Source organism: Blennius ocellaris (genome assembly GCF_963422515.1).
Source record: "Blennius ocellaris genome assembly, chromosome: 20".
NCBI lineage: Eukaryota > Metazoa > Chordata > Actinopteri > Blenniiformes > Blenniidae > Blennius > Blennius ocellaris.
The window spans coordinates 5,623,976-5,643,082 of record NC_137669.1 but is presented as its reverse complement, the minus strand read 5'-3'; the positions used below and the strand labels follow the sequence as shown (position 1 = coordinate 5,643,082).

General features: G+C 43.6%; 1 protein-coding gene across 1 annotated transcript in view; it reads left to right on the top strand.

Moving 5' to 3' along the window:
* ptprua (protein tyrosine phosphatase receptor type Ua) overlaps positions 1-19,107 on the top strand; it is a gene marked incomplete at its 5' end in the record, with an annotated part of 259,054 nt that overhangs the window by 135,016 nt on the left and 104,931 nt on the right. Inside the window, 2 exons of the mRNA XM_080516344.1 lie at positions 6,139-6,220; positions 17,873-17,988. Coding sequence (XP_080372470.1) covers positions 6,139-6,220; positions 17,873-17,988 — 198 coding nt within the window. The remainder of the gene's footprint in view (positions 1-6,138; positions 6,221-17,872; positions 17,989-19,107) is intronic.

The window sequence follows — 19,107 nt, the reverse complement described above, 5'->3', positions numbered from 1 at the left end:
TACTGTGGTGGGTTTTATTGTGAAGTCCACACCACCGCCAACTATCAAATTCTAAACCTATGTACTATTTGTTGGATTTGTGAAAATGCTGATGGGTTCAAATCCTTGCAGGGCCCTTTATGCCTCGATCCGAACCATTACCGTAGTTTACGGACCGTAAGCCGCTACTTTCTTCACACCCTTTGAACCACGCTGCTTATGATTGATTTATGGATTTTTATAGATGAATAGGCTTCGTGCCATCGATACATTTGGCCTCGTCACATCAGACCAATTCAATTGTTTTCATTGGTGCGGTGCAATTACCAGAAAGTTAAACACACTCGCACTGAATTATTCAGATCAGTCGCTCTGCGCTTCCTGTGTAAATATCCCCCCTGGGCGATACGTTCCGGCGCATCACGTAACTCCGACCTGCTGGCTGACCAGTCGTCCTCCTGAGAATCACAATCAGCGAATAACCGATAAAATACTTTGTCAACAGAGATAAAACCCTCAGTGTTTGTATATTTCTGGCTTCAGTTCTCGCTAAACTGAACAGGATAGGGTGGAACAATAATAGACGATGGATGGATGAATGGATGGGTGGAGATGTGTCAGCAGTGTAAAGGAGGTCTAATTGCAGTTCCATATCAATAGAATGTCTTTAATATTTCGATGTGTGTCATGGGCATTTCATCAAATAAACCTCTCAGAGTCCCATGTCTCGTTCCGTTTGGGATATTTTTTTTCCCCCCACTGCTATTATCCTATAATAAAAGCCATCTTCAGAGCTTCAGAGGAGTTCAGGCTTCGATGACTCGGGGCTGTTTAGGTAGTAGATGACAGATAAGTATATACTTTTCAAAAAATACCCACCGACCGTTGTTTTGTTGCCGAATAAGAGCTTGCGTTACCTGCACTCACTTTCTTCCATCTTCCGTTGACGTTTTCCTACCTGACCTTACTTGAGCCGTGACCTCGCGTCTTCACAGTACAAGTCAAATGAATATATTGTGTACTTGTGCTTCCTGAAATGCGACGAGGTTCAGTATCTCCAGTTCTCGCAACACAGCAGAGAGGAAGCGATGGCAGGCAAACGCTTGTCATATATTTACATTTTCGTCCCCGCCGTGAAGCCAATACGGATCAATACTGGCAGCCCTGAAGGAATCAATTAACAGGGCATCGTTGCGGCTTTCGTTCAACACGTTCCACTAACAATCGAACGTAAGTGGGTAAATTAATTAAAGTCGTGGCGAAGATGGATGACGCCCCCGTGTCGGTGGAGAGCTCTATCGTCAGCACGGACATAAACAGTCTCTGCAGAGCCGTAATGAAAACTACGAGCTAAAAATATTAATTACTGTGCAATTTTCTTTTTTTGTTTGTTTGTTTTTTTTTCCCTCGTTCCACTGCGATCAGGTGCAGAGTTTCCACTTGTGACTTTAATGCAGGCACTTTATGCGAGACCTCCTGGAACGCGGTATGGATTCTGTTAGTCGACACTATCAATTCTCCTTCGTTGAGTTTTATGAGGCAAGCGCGATGCAACGGGAGGTGCATATTAAAATCCATGCAAGCGTCCTCTTTTTTTTCCTTTTTCTTTTACATCAAATGTTGCTGCCCAGCTGTATCTTAATAGGCTGCATGCGCTGGAGCTTCGTGATTTCTCCTGCCTTTGTCTTTGTTTGTTGATGATGACATGGTTTCCTTTAATGGGAAATTGCACCCTGATGTGTGTAGGAACCCTTATTTCTTTATTCATATTTCACGGCTGCAAAGTTTTAAAGCCGCCTTTCTTATTGTTGTCTGTCACAAAGACAGTCTGACGAGAATGACGTCACCCTGAACTGGATACCCTCAATTGGACGATCCGTCTCCTGCGCCGTTTGCAGAAATAGATTTTTTTTTGTTTCACTCCGACTCGTGGGAGTATCGGCAGAGAGGGAAACTTTGCTATAAAATATTGAAGATGCTATCAGGCCTCACAATATCAGTGTGGCTTATGCTTCCTCCCCTTCGATCTCCCGCCATGCTCGGCGTCGCACGTTTCTTCTGCCCATGCATTTTTAATGTCTCCCTCTAAAAGCTCATGCATCTTATTTGCCACCTTTGATTCAAAGATTTTTAAAACTAAAATTAGACAGATATAGAAAGTCGTTATCGTTATTTGATATCGTCTGTTGAAATAATGGATTTTCAGTCAGGCATTATTTTTGGACAGCCCAGTCAGGCCGTGGGGTCCTCGTGCCAGGTCTGGGTGAACAGAGATTTCTTCAGTAATGAGACGGTCGTGGACCTCCTGCTACATGTTGAATGCCTTGGTGAAGAAGTAAGTCATTATTAGTTCGCCAAACATGTGATTTATGGGGTATTTATGTTGGATATGTTCAGTTTATATTTTATAAGGCATGTATTTGGGAACAGGACTGTGTTTATTTCGCTCAGATGTAAATGAAGCTAATGCTAACCGGCTAACTCTGTTGGCGTATGTGTGACATTAGAGGGGATTTAATTCCAGTTTATTGAACATTAGTATGATTATCGGTTACTTATTTGTATATTCATTATTTGTGACAGAAAACCATTAATTCTTTCATTCATCCTTCTGTGTTCATTCTACATCATTGCATGTAGCAGTGTTCACACAACAATGGAAGCATCCCAGAATTCAGTGTCTTTGCCAAAGGACACATCAATTTATCGACAAAGATATGAGGGATCGAACCACCAACCTTGTGAGGTGACCTGCTCCAGCGGCTGAGACACAGCCGCCTCTAGATTTGGCCATATTTAAGTGAATCTATTTGTAAACGATGACTTTTCTTTTGAAAGGTGAAGCGTGTTGACCTTCGCTGCAGTCTCCCATCGCATTGGACAAACCCCGCAGGTGTCAGTTCTGTAGCGGCTCACGGCGATCACGGCCTCTAAAGTTCTCCTCCGCCGCCTGACACACTCACACACACTTTCCCACGAGCGAGGGCGGACGAGGAGGAGCTTAACGACAGCTCAACGCACCGAGCTGAGTGAATCGATGGCGGTGGGCGCGCCGACGCGTGATGAATTGGAAGAGTTAATCGGTCAGACGCCTCTAATGGCCCCGGCGTGGGAATGAAAAATAAAAAAATAAATAAATTAGTGCAAAGAAAGCTCTGGCCTGTATCCATCTGCCGAGGCCCTTTGTGCTATCGATTGTCCCGAGGCACTCAGAGCCTGATGTATTGTCAACATCGCAATCTATCGCTCGTCTTGAGTGCAGAGTCAGAGTCCTGACTTCCACCGGGCCTCGGGGTAGATAACCAGCGGCGAGTGAAACACGACCACCTTTACACACACACACACACACACACACGCACGCACAGGCCTGAAGCAGCTTACAGTAGCAACTTTCATCTCGCCGGCTGTCTGTTAATACACTCACCCCTTAAGCTGAGAGATTGCAGTTAAAGAAGTGAGGAGTCGCTGGTGGCTGAGGAACCAATCGGGGCTCTGCCGACTGTAATTACTCCTCGGTAAAACCCACAATGACTTTGCGGCGTGCCGGGTGGCCTCCCCCAGTTCTACTCCGCGTCTCAGCGTGGGCCCGGCTCATTTAGATGAGTGAGTGAATATTTAGTCTTTGTTTAAGGACTCCTGCCGACGCTGTATGGTTTTAATAAAGGGGGCGGCGGGCCGGGGGGGGGGGTTATCCATGCGTTGTGCTCCTTGATACGGATTCAGAAGCACTCACTGAGATGTAACCCAATAGACCCAGAGCTGTGAATAGCTGTGAATATTTAGGCTTATGTGATAACCTTATATGCTATTTGATGTTTCTTTGAATTCCTGCGAATTTGCACCGGAGCAAATTCCTCTACGTGCCTTAGACTTTCTGGCAAGTCGTCATCCCCGAGGTCATCGTCTCCATCTCTAATTACCGCGCGCACTCATCCACGTTACGGCGGCAGAGGTCAGTCGGAGGTAAAGCATAGCACCCTCAAATTACATGATTAAAATTGACTGAAGTAGCCAATTTCTCAAGTACAGGGATTTGGCATTGAGACTCAGCTGGAAAAAAGAAAAAAAAACGTTGTAGTGTCCATCTTTTTGTGGGAGTTTAGCCGCTACGAAGCGAGCCGCATCCGTTCCCGTTGAGCATATAGACTCTATGCTTCTATTGGTCTCTGCTCAAGACCCCTGACGCCCCCCTCCCCCTCCCCCCCCGGAGCAGCACTAATGTGTCTGCCCACCGCGAGAACACAAAATATGGAATACGCCCACGGGGATTAACAAAGTATGACTAGTTTAGTTTAAAATGGACAATTTGGGAATGAGCTGTACATCATTAATCAATATTAATAACTGGGTAAGAACTGGAACACTTATTCCTCGAAGACACATCCACAGGCCAATCACCTGCATTTATTTTAATTTGTTTGGGGGGGAAGGTTTCTCTAACACTTCAGCGCTGTCACATTTGTTTTCTTCAGCATGATTGGTTCGACCAGCTGTGAACAACCTGTGGCTCTTCAGCTGCTCTGCAGCGGCTTCCTGCAGCGCTCACATGGAGAGTCGCATGGAAATCCATGTTCGCACACGAGAGGTTCTTTCAAAATAAGTCTCATTGTGTAGTTCAAGGTGTGTTCAAACTGATGGACGGTTCGTTACTGCTGAAATATGTTTCACATCCCACTTTGTCACATCTCTTAACCCTTCATGACGAAAGTAACAAATACAAATCATTATTATTATTATTATTGTCATGTGGTGATTAGGTGAAATGTTTTTTTCATCACAATCTTAGTATGTTTAGAGATTTTTTTCAACTCTTAACAGTGTATTTTTGACTGTTTTACACATCCCAACTGGTTTTTAGTACATTATATCATATGTAGGCTCCATTTGCACGACAAAGTTAAAGTCCTTGTGAAATGAAAATTCGACCTCCAAAACACTCTGGCTGTCGCTTCGAGGGACATTTTTTATGCCAACTGGCCGAAGGGTAAAATGTTAAAACACGGCAATCTGCGAGAAAATAGCCGATATCCAGCGCTATTTCCGCTGCTGGGCGGAGCTTCTGACAATAATAGAGTGACATCACTAGTTGTGCACACGCCCAAGTTGTGTTTACATTATGAAGGATCAGAGTTTTGACCACAAAGAGGCTGAATTTAACGATTTTTCATCATCATCGTCATTTGAAACCCAGTGATTGATGAGGAAGACGCAGAATGGGTCGTTCTGCCATCGGTGATGTTAGCTGCGCGAGCTAGCGGCTCCCGCTAGCTGCTCCTGCCGCCTGTGCTCCTTTTCTCCTCTCTCGGTCTCTTCCAGGCTCAATCTTTCGTCAAGGCTCATAAAATGGCGACTATAACTTCAAAACACTGTTATAACGTGGATATTTAAGAGGAAACAAGCCGATATAAACACAACAGATGGAGATCTGCACAACTCTTGTTCACTAGGCCTTTAAGTGAAAACCCACCGTTTCTGCGTTTTTGTTCCAGGAAAGCAGCGTTTTGAAAACGATTTTTGACATTTCACTAATGCAACATGAGCTACACTTTTTTGTTTACACCCCAAAACAATACACAGAACAACGTTTGTCCCTTGAATCTTCTGACTTTGGGCTGACGAAGCGCAATTGATCACATTGCAGGTAATAACGTTGACCAGTCGCGTATTTCGATAGACGGAATTACACGTTCGTTTGTTAACTTTCCAGCTCGGTGTGATCGCAGCAACTTGCATTCGTACTTCTGGTGTTCCCACCCCGGCGCCATCATGTGACCTTTCAGTACAAAGTAATGACTCTCCAGAGCTTTTGTTTTTGCATTCTGATGGGCTTATACTAAATCCTGACATTTTCCACGTTAGTGTTTCAATAAAGAGCCGCAAAGGTTCAGTGGATAATTAATTCTATTGTGACTGTTGATTAAACAGGCCTGTGTGAAAAATACCAACGAGCGCTACAGAAACATTGCCGGGATGAAAACTACAATTAAGGTTTCCCTTTAAATGTACAGTGGAGGGGATGTGGAAAGGAAAACCGTGCACGTCTACTCTGGCCATGCCCCTGGGAGTCCATATCCCTTTAATTTCCCCTCGTGCCGATCAAGGTGCCACTCGACAGGTAGCGGTGTGCAGTTATTTCATTTGGCCCCTTTGTCTTCGCAGGTCATCTTCGAGGCGACGGTTTCCGAGGAGCGGCAGGGCTACATCGCCCTGGACGACATCGTGCTGCTCAATTACCCCTGCTGTAAGTACCCACTTGCGCATTTCGCTCGTCGCCCCTACCTGCTGACCTTTACTGAGCTCTGGGAGAGAGTCTGGCTGCACACTGGGCGCCAGCCGCTCCCCACAGGGGGACTGGGGGGGGGGTGACTGGGGGAGGTTTGGGTAGGTGTAGGGTAGGGGTGGGGGGGTAGAAGGGCAGGCGAAGCACCAACCCGAACGGTGGCGAGGCCGCAATAACACAGCGGGGGGGCATCTTTTTTCGGCTCCCGGCAGAACGCCTGACCTTTCCTTCTAATCGCCGCGCTCCCAACCGGGGGCTTTTAGCGCTAATGTGATGTCACCGGCGGGAAAAGGACAGCTCGTGGTTCTACTCTGATCATCTCTGGGAGTTTTTTTTTTTTTTGTTGTTTCCTCTTTGGCATCACATTGACATTGCTGAAGGGTTGGCGTTGTTTTTTGGGCAGTTTTTCGTGAGTCTGTGTTACAAAACATCCTGTCCTTTATGGAACCACCTGCGGCGTTCGGGACCGCCAGCCCAGTGGAGATGTGGGTCCCATCGTGACGGGCCCTTTCGCCGGCCCAGCGGTGCCGTCACCGAGAGGATTAGCGCGACTGGACGCCGCGGACAACGGCTAAATTCCATCTGATTGGCGTGCCGGGAAGTAGAGGTCAATGCAAAAACACGACTGACCCAGACCGACTTTGGAGACGGACGCCATCGAGACAAAACAGCTCAGACTTGGATTCAAGCAAAAAAACTATTATTTTGGTTCCATTGAAAATTAAAATACACCTTTAAGTTGAATTATACATTCAATAGAATTCCTAAGTTATGGTGGCTTTGGTGGTAATTCTGCGACTTAATATATTGCAATCATGTCATAAGATTCTGTGAAGTTTGGATCATTTTTCTGTTTAGTTTTTTTTGCAAACTTCGCAAAACCAACAAACATTGTGCTTGTTTCATCATGTCGTCCACTCATATAATCACTCCTGGAAGTTCTGCATCGAGGTTTTATAAACCGTGATGTAGTTCACCACCGTAACGCTAGAGGGCGCCAAAGGACCGGTCGAAGCTGCATCAAATTTGTAGGTAGTGTTTATTTTTTCCGTTAATAAAAATAGTTAAAATCATCAAACCCACCAAAAGCTGATTTGAAGGTGAACAGGTGAATTAATTCAGGCCACAATATAGACTCAAAGTTTCAATGGCTATAATCAATTAAAAAAAATGGCTTAGAAATTGTAAAAGAGATAAAATGGTTGAATTGTGTTGAGCTAAAATCAATAAAAATGGCTCAGAAATGTCACTAAAAGTTTGAAACTAGAAACAGCCAAAATGATTGAAAAACTATTTGAAATGGCTGCAGGGGAAAAGAAAAACGTAAAAACAGCAAAAGAATCTAAAAACAAAGTTAAAATGGTTTTAAAATGCAATAAAAAGAGTAAATATGTAGAACAGCTAAGACAATTTTAATGTTTTTTTTATCATTAGTGCCGAAATTAACATCTTGTTTTCAGTGTAATTATCACACCAAGAGAAAACAAATAGATGACTGGAGGCATTACATACAGACATTATAAATTAATCAAAGATGTATTATGGAACACATTTTAAAGTAGTTGGATGGATATGAAGATTATTCTCTATTTGACGGTATATTGAAAACAAATAATGTCTAATACCCACTAGTTCTTTTGGTCTCTAAACATTTGCAAATAATTTCACTTGAGATACACATTAAGTTGGACACATAATTAGCATTGACAGATAACTTCATAATTGTATATCTCTTGTGGCAAAAATCAATAAATAAATCAATTCCTTCTGACATGAAAGGTCAGTAAAATTACGCTGCAATTATTAATGTATAATCAGTGCTTTGTAAGATAAAACTCAAAATAGTATCGTATTTATCAGAGAGCATTTACTGTTGAGAATAAATCTCATCATGGGAAGTAACTAAAGTAGTTGAATATTTTAATTCTGATACTAGAAAGTACAAATATTGTTTTTTTGTTATTATTATTAATGATGTCGTCTTTGTCGGCGATGTTATGAAGGAAAAGTTCTGCGCGCTGCTGACTGTTGACTTAACATGATCAAAAATGTATTAATTGTTTGTAAAAGTGTAAATGTTTTTGTGCTACATTAGCATTAGCATGGACTATTTGTTTCGCTCTACATTTCACTTTGACTAAAAACAATAAACTATTTCAACCCCCCCCCCAAAAAAAAAACCCAACAACACTACTGTTGTTTAGAAATGCTTCATTTTACTTTTTAATCCCTCCTGCTAGAATCCACCCCGGCCTTCAGAGGGAAATTAAATATATATTATTTTTTTCTTTTTCTGGCTGCTTAAATGGAGGAGAATGTTAATGAATGGTAATGTGGCGTATTTATGAGCTCATGAAATTCAGATCTCCCTTTCTGGCACTGCTGAAAAAATCAGGCAGGCCACATATTATAAATCATTGAATCCTCACTGGGAAGCAGGAACTAAAATAACCTTTCATGAAATATCAGCGTCCAGACCCTCGTAACCCCCCCCCCCCCCTTCCCTTTTTTTTTTTTTCAAACACGGGCTCGACTGTTTACCATTTGCCCTCTGTCACCTACAGCTGTATGATAATTTTAGATGGATTGGGGTTATGATAAAGGTTTAATTCGGGGGGGGAAAGGTCACTATGACTTCCTCTACATGGCTGGTGTGACATCAGGAACAGATCAGACGTGTTGCGGTTCCACCGCCGTGTGAGATCAGCGAAGACGAACCCAAATGAAGGAAAAGTTTCAGTGGAAGATTCCTCCAGTGGACGCCGGCTGATTTTTAAATAGCAAGCACAGTATCTGACTAAAAGAGCTTAAAGCAGCGGCGCAAACCACCCAGAAAATTGTCCAGATTTTAAAGGAAACATTGTAAAATTCTTTGACTGTTTGTTACACCAGACGATTTCATTAAAAGATAGAGATTGCCGCCATTTTCCATTGTAAAAATATTGACATTTTCACGACGCGACAAGGAAAAAACTTCACAGTTTAAATTTAAAGGTTGTCACGGCACTATTATACCAGTGCGGATCACTCAAAATGAAACTGTAAAGTATGTGGCGGCTTAACTGAAATATATTTGACACATCAAGGTTTAGAGAGTTACAACAACTAGTACAGAAACAAATGGCTGAAAAGGAAAGATGTCACTAACAGCTCCAACTCTGAAAAATACAACAGCTGTAAAGCAACATCTGCTAAAAAAAAAAAGTTTCAACTTGCATCAACGACTGAAATTCTTCTAAAAACAGTGAAAGTAGCTTGAATTTAGGCTAAAGATAGTTTTAATGTAAGAGTTAAACCTGGATTGATGTTGGGATCAGACATATGATTGTTAAGATCAAGGTCAGGATTAAATCTTGTGGATTAAACTCAGATTAACATCAATGCAAGGTTTTGGGTCGAGGTTACAATTAAGGAAATGAAGTCCCTGTCCACTCCAGCCAAAAACAATCTTTTTTTTCTCCCGGTTATTCATAAAAACTTTTCCATCCACACGGCACCATAGAACAATGAGTGAAAACGGTGTAGTACATCTGCCAGACCTATAGGTGGCATCGTATCCCTGCCACAGAAATCCAGCATATCTCCATATTAAAGCGAGGAGCATCAGTAGCTTCGCCTGCAGCAGGTCGTCGGCCATGTTGTTGTTTAGTGACGTCGCCGAGAGGGTCGCGGGGCTAGAGGTCGACAGGTGGGGCCATGACATCATCGTTTTGTATGTGGCGTCCTTTAAAATTTCCCCACTCTGGGACCCTTTGTGTGGATGTTTATCTACGTCAGGGGTCGGCAACCCGCGGCTCTTTGGTCCCTCCACTGCGGCTCCTTGAGCCTCCGTCCCACTGCAGTTCATCCCGGAGGGACGTAAGGAGGCAAGGACACCCAGAGAGGGACGTAAGGAGGCAAGGCCACCCAGAGCGCAGTCCCTCCACAAAGAGTGGTAAAATGTAGGGTCGTCAACGACGCAGCGACGTAACGTCATTACGCAACAATAATGGCATGAAGAACGTAGAATTACGGCTGCAGGTCATGACAGTGGCTCAACTGGTGTCTGAAGCTGGGAGCTTCCTGTACCTTTCACAGTAAAACCGCTGCGCTGCGGAGCGCCGACAATTCCAGGAGGTTCATTGCAGACTTGTTGAGAGCAACGGCAAATTCTAGTGAATTACACAACAACTACAGGACATTAAAGCCACAACACTCACACTCATGGTTCTAACAATCCCAGATCTCCCACATTTATCTTCCATTTTAATAATGTGTAGCAATAAAGGAGCTGAGAGCTGCAATGCATCATGGGAGTTTCTGTTTGTCCTGTTTTAAATATAATTATTGGGGGTTTTATTAGGTTTGTAGTGTCGGTAATAATTGTGTTGTGTTGTGTTTTTGTTGCTTAGTTCATGTAGTTTAGTTTATTAGTTGTAAGTTGTCAACCAGCAGCGAAGAAGGTTTTGTGTGTCGTGTCTTCCTGGCATGGTCTTCCTGTGGGACTGTCAAAATAAAATGTATGCGGCTCTCTGGGTGTTGTGTTCAGCTGGAAACGGGACCAAATGGCTCTTTGAGCATTAAAGGTTGCCGACCCCTGGTCTACGTGGAGCGGCGTTGTCGTGTGGGCGGGGTCTGAGACCCTCGTTATGCCTGATGACTCACGTTAGAGGACACTTCCACTTCCAGGTTGTGATATAAAGGAGTGTAACATAAACACACGAGTCATAAAGTACAAACATACACTGACTCAAGCTTAAACCCCCCCAGAAAAAAAAAAAAAAATCCAGACTAGATTTTCTTCTGTTGGTGAAAACACGCTCACCCCAACTGGCCTTTAAAAAAAAACAAAAAAAACCAAACCCCAACAACAAGAAAAAACCCCACTTGCCCACACAGTCATGTAAGTAAACATTAGTACAAATTTCCCAGCGGGCAGCGAGTATAATGGTACAACCCCTTCAGGAAATACTGAAGCGCTCCTCCGTCCGCCGCCCTCCTCGCTTGACATTTGTGTGTGTTTTTTTTTTTTTTTTTCCCTCCGGAGTCGGCGGCTTCTATTCCAAACACGCCTCCCAGTCAGGACCAATCTCTGCGGCGTCGCCGATAAAAGGCAGCATTACTAATTCAAAGAAGCAACACCTTCAGACAGTGGGACTGCGTTTCCCGGGCTCAATTTACCTTGCTGTTATTTATGTTTAACGCCACTAATTAAGGCTCGACAGGTCGCACATCCCCGCCGCCCAGCTTTTTCAGATCTCAAATTACTTTTTCCCCTAGAAACTATTAATGCGATCGCCTCATCCTCAAATGACTTCCTCGTAATCGGAGGCTCTGAACGTTTGCCTTTCCCCCGATGAGTTAAGAGTCTGATGTTTGCTCCGTCCGGGGGCTCACGGCGGCGGGGGGAAATTTTGATCCTCCCAGATGTTGAGCGTTGGTTACCGTGGAAACCAAGCATGGAAGATTGAATCCGGACCCGTCGCTGTAAACCCAATCCCGTTTTTTTTTTTTTGCCACTGTTGTCATTTCCTGGTTCCACGCTTTCATTTTGTTCCACAGCGTTGTTGTTTGTTTCAACTCATGTTTGTGTTTACACACTGAAAAAAACAAAAAAAACAAACCGCTGTGATTTGGGAGGTTGGTCTCGATTGGCACCGTCACTATTTATAACCCTTCAGAGGTCAAATGTTGGAAGCTTCAGCAAATATTGTTTTATAAACGATGACTGTAAATAAGTGCTTATAAACAAGGCAACGTTGATTCCGATCCATCACAGTTGAAATTAATTTTCACATATTTTTAAAGAGGCTTTCAACTCTCTTTAAGGACTCTTTTTAAATCTGTAATCGCAGGTGTTTGTGTTGTTTGTGTTGTTTGAGATTACCCCACGGTTAAAGTAGTACGAGTGTCAGTTTTTATCGAATCTGTCAACGGTTCAAGGAGCGAAAACAAAAACTCCCGTGGAAGTGGAACGTGTGTAAAAAGCTAGAAATCCAGATTGTGCAGCATCTGTGTCAGGACAATCACATGCTGATATTCTTATTAAAAAAATATCCTTCAATAAAAACACAATTGGACAGTGTCACAGCTGGTAAAACATTAAGTAAAAACAACTCGCCACTTTTATTTGTTATTCATTATGAAGCCAGCTTCTTTTTTTTTCTTTTTTTTTTGCATTTGGCTGTGCTCATTAAAAAAAAACCCAAAATTAAAATACTGAACCAAACCAATTGGGAAAATGAGGTGCTAATTTGGTTCTAATAAACACTTCCACATCAGGAGGGGAGCGCACATTTCATCCTGCGATTGTGCGTCCGGCTCTGCATGAGCCTGATAACGTGTCTTTCATTTGAATTGGCAACACTGAGAGGAGAGATAAGTCAAACAATCAGGCCGGGAGATTCCCAGGATTGAGAAAACAGAGCCAATTAACAACCTGCTGTTTGCTAATTAACGGCGTTTTCAGCAAACGAAGAAGGCACAAAAAAAAAAATCAACTTTAGCCAAATTCTCGCAATAGTTTTTCAATGTGTAGTTATTGCTTCTGTATAACGAGTTTTTTCGTACTTTGTACTACTGACAGTTTGTTCCCAAGAGGAGAATAAAATCTACCACTCTGAAGCATCGTGAGTTAATCTGGCCATCATGCCAGTCCCACCCAGTGTGACACACTTCCTGTTCCCACTTTCACAGTAGTGGGACGTTGTATTTTGCCATTTCTGTCGTGATTTGATGTCTTTCCAGGCTCGTACGTGGTTTTTCACATCACAATACTCATAATGCTTGGGAATGTTGTTCTAATTCCACTTGAAGTATCACTATTCCATATTCTGACGTGGAAAAGATAACGATCAGGAAGTGCATCATGGAAATGTGGTTTTTATTACTGATACTAGCATGAAACCTGTTTTTCAGACGTCAATTTTAACTTGACTTGGACGTTTTTTATGTTTGGGGTTGACATGGCAGCGTTTTGAAATCCTTGTCGAAACGTTGGAAACTATGCAGTTTTCACATTGAGCCACTAGTGGGTGGTGTTGGCTACTTTCCTAATGAAACCACACACACATTTACAAAGAGAACAATAACGCTATAAACAACAACAACGGGAGAACGCGGACATTGTAGTGAACAGACCACCAAGTTGGATTGTTATTACGGTGACTGTCAAAATAAAAGTACCAAGTCCCAGGAGAACCTGGACTGGGGGTGGTGACAGCACGGAGAACACTCTGCTCTTATTGTCCAGCTTCTCACACAAAACGCAACAAAAGATCTGCATTTTTCACTTGAAAGTGTGAATATTCTGCTCTTTTTTGGCACTTTTGTTTTAAGCTGTCTTTTTTTTTTAATTTAGCGACACTCCTGTCATCATTTGCATTAGTAACGATGCCCCGTACCGTACGCTGGATATTAATGCACTGGAGATGTTGTGGGGGGTTACAAGCCCCATTAATATTCCAGCGGACTTGTCAGAGTTATCAGTTGAAGACCGAATGCTTAAAGACTAGGAGTAATGAGTGTGCGACTTGACATGTAGCCCAGAAATGCATTAGCATACTTGCCAAGCGGCACTCCACGACGGCCACTGAATAGCTCTCCAGTTAAAACGTGATGTCTTGAAGCATTAAACTTACCGCAGGGTGGTGGTTTTTTTCTCCACGTGTACTTGGATGTGTTATGGTGGGTGAAGAATAAAAGTGAAATGATTCCGCTTCCGGATCTTTGGGTTGTTTCAGTTCGGCCTCAACAATGAAGGTGTTTTATACATTGACATATGCTGTGTTGTTGTACCTTAGAGCAGTGTTTTTCCATCTTTTTTGAGCCAAGGCACACTTTCTTGTTTGGAAAGATCTGGAGTCACACCACCACCCGAAAATGTTAAAATGTGAAACTCTGTAGCCTCTATTTACAATATAAAGTCATTCTCATCAAAGCTTTATCAACAGGAATCAAATAAATACAGAAAAAAAGTATTTCCCAATTTCTTTTTTTTAATTGTGACTCCCTCAGTGTGAAACCTGGACCTGATGGATGAAGAGCTGAGATCCTGGTTCACATTCTTCCTTTTCAAAAACTTCTCCATCACTGTCACTGACACAGTACTTTGATACAAGATGGGAGCAGCAGGAGGTGGAGATTAACCAGACTGACGTCTGTTAAGTTTCGATTTCACCGACAAGGTTCTGTGCTGCCATCTAGTGGTGAAGAGTATTGTAGCATCACGGAGTTGGTCGCTGCAGGGCATGGTGGGAGTTCAGGTTACGTGTTGCCGGAGGTTATTGAGGGTTATTGTTGGGGTTGTTGTGTGTTGATTTGTGCTTGTGTTGTTTTTGTTCCTCGGTTCAGATAGTTCATTATTTCGTCTAGTTTGGTTTGTTGGACATTGGTGTGCAACCGTGAGTGAGAAATGTGTTGTGTGGAGTCTGATCCTGTTATGAAGTTCCGGTTGCGAGTGTTCATGTCAAAATAAAAGCCTCTGATGATCAGCTGGCAGAATAGAATCTCAACTCAGCAATTCTTCCGTGACGCTCGCCACAGTATTTATTACTATTCACACTGCTCTGACAGCGATGATGAGAGCAAATGTATTTTTAGAAAAAATGTGAAATTGGATAATTTCCCACGGCACACCTGACTATACCTCGCGGAACACCAGTGTTCCACAGTGGTTGAAAAACACTGCCTTAGAGGGAAACAGACATTTTAAAGGGAGTGACGGTGAAACTATTCTGTTGTTAGAATGTGAGAAAGTTGTTAGAATGGTCGTGTTTCTATCAGGTGGTCGCAGGTTCAATTCCCTATCTGTGCCTGCCCGCATGTCGAAGACTCGGAATCTCAATCTGGTCCCATTGGCCGGACGGTGCGTCTGTGGCCTCCAGGTTCAACTTCATATCAGAAGTTCACAGGTTCAATCCCCAAAGCAGACAGGTCACTCGTTTTGGCCCTTGAGCACAATCAGTTTGCGCGTCCTCGTTCAGTAGTTCCGTGTCTTTCGCCTTGCCGCCACTCAAGATATGTTCCCAGCCTCTCCTCTCCCAGCTCTTCTCCATACAGTATTGAGACATGATTCCAGTATTTTGACGAACATACGCGGGAGGAGCAGATCGTATCAGGAGCACTTAGCAACGTATCGCCGTCAAGCCCACGACGACGGCCTCGGTAACAAACGGCGCGGCGACTCTTCTCACGGCGTCGGCGTCAAGACGAGACGCAGCCCAGGTGCAGCTGCATCGGGTGACGTTCACACAGTGGCACCTAATAAAGTGGTCACGGCGTGTACAGTTTGGAGCCTCTGTGATTGTTCCCTGCTGTTTTCCTTATTGATCAGCGCCGTGCTGAAAGAAAACCAGCCATCTGGCCACAAAGTAGCAGCAGATCCAAGTCAGGAATATAAATCAATCGTACTGACAGGCCGGAGGAAAAAAAAAAGCTTCTTAGAAATATATGAAGATGGGCTTTTTTTTTCTTCTTTTCTTGTTCTCTTGGCAGGCGTCTGGTGAATTATTGCAATGGCAGTGTGGAAATAACATTAAATGTTGGATTTTAAAAATCAGCAGATGTTTCCAAATGGAGCGTTGAAAATCACGATGACTGTGGCAAAGAAAAGAATTGGTCAATCATGGGAAGTCGGTGGCTCCCAACAACAACATGTGGGGGAAAAAAACCCACCAATAAAAGTCCATTTGTAGAGTGGAGAGACATCTTTGGATTCTTTTGAAGGATTCTGGTTGGATAGCACTGATGTAGGTATTTTAAAAATGATAACGGGGACTTTTCCCTCTGATGTGCTGCTTCGACTCGGTGTCGATGGAGAAACAGGAAATTGCAACTTTTTGAAAACACTAACTGTGGATCACCGATGGAATAAACAGTTCTTATGCAGTAGATGTATATTAACAACAGAGTGTCATGACAGAGTGTCCATATTTTCCCGGGACTTGTAGATTTACATAAAAGAGTCACTTTAATAGTTATTGTTTATAGTGTATAATTCTCTGCGTGTGTGTGTGTGTGTAAAGCAGCAGTAACAGCATTTCATAGAAGTTGTGTTTTACTCTGTTTCCATTGACATCAGAGCATTTAAAAAAAGTTTCACTCTGCAAGTTGTTGTTCAGTGGCTCCAAACACCATTGTTGTATAAACGGACGCTGAAAACACAAGGAAAGTCGAGTATCTTTACGTGAGAACATTCTTCCCAGCGGCTCGTTCCCAGCGTTTTTCTCTGGTTGTGTGAAGATCGGCGTCTATGAAATAAAGATTTTTACGAGCAGGAGACCGTTTGTTTGGGAAAATGTACGTGTAATTGTGTTGGCTGCTCGGGGTAGCTTCGAGGAATGACCGGAATATATGAGCACATTGCTGAAAATGATGACGACGTGGATGTATTGCCAGTTGACTTAGCGACCATATGGTGCGACCATACATTGCAGTAAACAAATAAAACACTGTTGTTTTATACATTGGCAGAGCTCAGTGGAGCCGAATCTGGCAGTGGGTCCATTAAGAACACATATCACGTACGTTTCCAGCAGTCCCATTGCTTATGCATCTTTTTTTTTTTTTAAACACACAAACTGCATTAAGGAAGAGTCATTTAGTGGAATTAGCCTTGTTTTGCATTTCAGCTCATTTCCATATCACCTTGTTTCGCATTGTGCTGAAATACACATACTGCATTATTACAGTAGGATTGAAAAGTAATTCTCATCTGTCACAGAAGCATAGGGGGGGCTTCGTTAGGTACACTGTTGGCTGCTGTGTAAACAAAATTGCTGTGTGGCTCTTAAGTGGATGTAATTTACAGAAAAATATCCATTTGAATAGGTAGTTCAGTCTGTTTTAAGGCAGCTTATGTTGCGGTTATCTATGGCGCTACTGCAAGGCTACACATAATTCAGTCTCGCTCCAATTTCCTGTCACGCATTCTCCCACAAACAATCAAATCTAAGGTTTTCTACGAGCTGCAGTACAATGTGAGGCCACCAGGGCCTGCCGAGGGCCTCTCCTGGTGTGATGGCAGTAATTACCAAGTTAAACATGAAAAAGTAGCTTTTATTCCAGTTTGGCTCATGAAAACTTTCTAACGACATGATGAACTTTAATTGAGACGTTTACGCAAAAAACAAAAGTTTTGGGCGTCTCTTTGTGATAATGCTGCGACTGCACATGTGCACCATGGCCGTAAATAGTTCTTCTGCACATGCGCGAATACATCAACAATAACAACGTCCTGACTCCCCAGTTCACACTCTCCCGGGATTTGGTACTTTTGTTTTGACAGCCACCGTAACAACAAACTCAACTTGGCGTTCCGACCACTAGAATGTCTGTGTTTCCATCGTGTTCGGACGCTTAAGAGAGCGACTTCAGATACACAAAGCCGACATTTGAAAACTTTTAATTGGCAGTTTGGAAAAATGTCAGCGTCGCGTTGATATACGCGTTTGCAAGGCCGCAGTGTGTCGTTAGCATACGGGCCCTGAATAAATTAACAGCAACATCTGCGTGTTTCATATACTTAGACGGCGACACTGGGCTGCAGATGTGCCACTTTCCTCACTGCGTGTGTGTGTGTGTGTGTGTGTGTGTGTGTGTGTGTGTGTGTGTGTGCGCTTTTCTCTCCTGCAGACAAGGTGCCTCACTTCTCTCGGCTGGGCGAGGTGGAGGTGAACGCCGGCCAGAACGCCTCCTTCCAGTGCGTGGCCACGGGGAAAGTGTCGGAGGCGGAGCCTTTCCTGCTGGAGGTGAGCGACGCTTTGGGCTCCTCCTCCTCTTCCTCATCCCGTCACGACAATGTCGCGTTGCACACTGCTCTAAGCGTCATCTCCCCCCAAAATCTCCTCGTGTCTGTTCTGCATAATTCTTTACGCTAATCTTAGAAAAGAAACCCAAGTGTCATGGAAGGACAATAGCCTCTCCGCTAGCTGCTGACCCACCCCTGGACTCAACCCACCACGCTAGAGGAAGAAATCTCAGTGTCTGGATCAACCCACCAGTTTCCTCATCATGAATAATAGAGTGAGGCTGTTGGACGAGTTTGTCTTTTAATGGTTGCATTCGTGCAGAGAAATGAGCCGTTTGAGGTTTTTTTGCTTTTGTGTTTTTTTTTTTTTTTTGGTTGTTTTTTTTTTTATTCATTGTGACGGCATTTGAGTTTACTAAAGCCCCCTAAAGTCGCTCCTCTCATGCGTCGACTGGAAAATAGTTTCCCTAGTTTGAATATCAGCTAATATTAGTCTTCAGAAATCCTTTTTTTTTTTGAACGCCTGCACTCCACTGCCGGTCTGGAAGCCTGCACATCTAAGTGCTTTTGAAATGACGGAGAATGCGCCTTTTCTCTCTCTCTTTTTATTTTTTTTATTCTTTCCCTCTTTCTGCAAACGAGATCTCTGCATACTGGGTGATCCATCCCGTGTGTTTCCAGTCAATATTATTTCACCCCCCCCCCCCTCTTCTTTCTCCCTTCTGTGGATCGGAGCCTTTGAAGATCATCGGCATGTGAAAGAGCCATTTTTACATTTTCATCAGTTTCAGAATTTGTTGATGGTACGCACACACACACACACGGAGATGCAAACAATACCCCTCGTCTTGCGTAACTCGATGAAATGCACTTCCCAGCGAGTGTTTTGAGGAAAGAGAAAAGGAGGGAAAATAGCTTTGCGTCACAAACTATCACTGCCTCCTGTTCCCGCATTTGTCGGCGTTCAAAGCCGGCCTGATCGTCGGCGCCGCGGCGGCTAATTGCCGCCGCCTCTTTGATCTGGCCGGTTCGGCGACGCGAGAGGTCGTCCCCTCCACCGGTCTGGAGCGCCTCTCTTTCACCGTCCCCTCCGAGTCAAGTCGTCCAGACAAACTGTTTC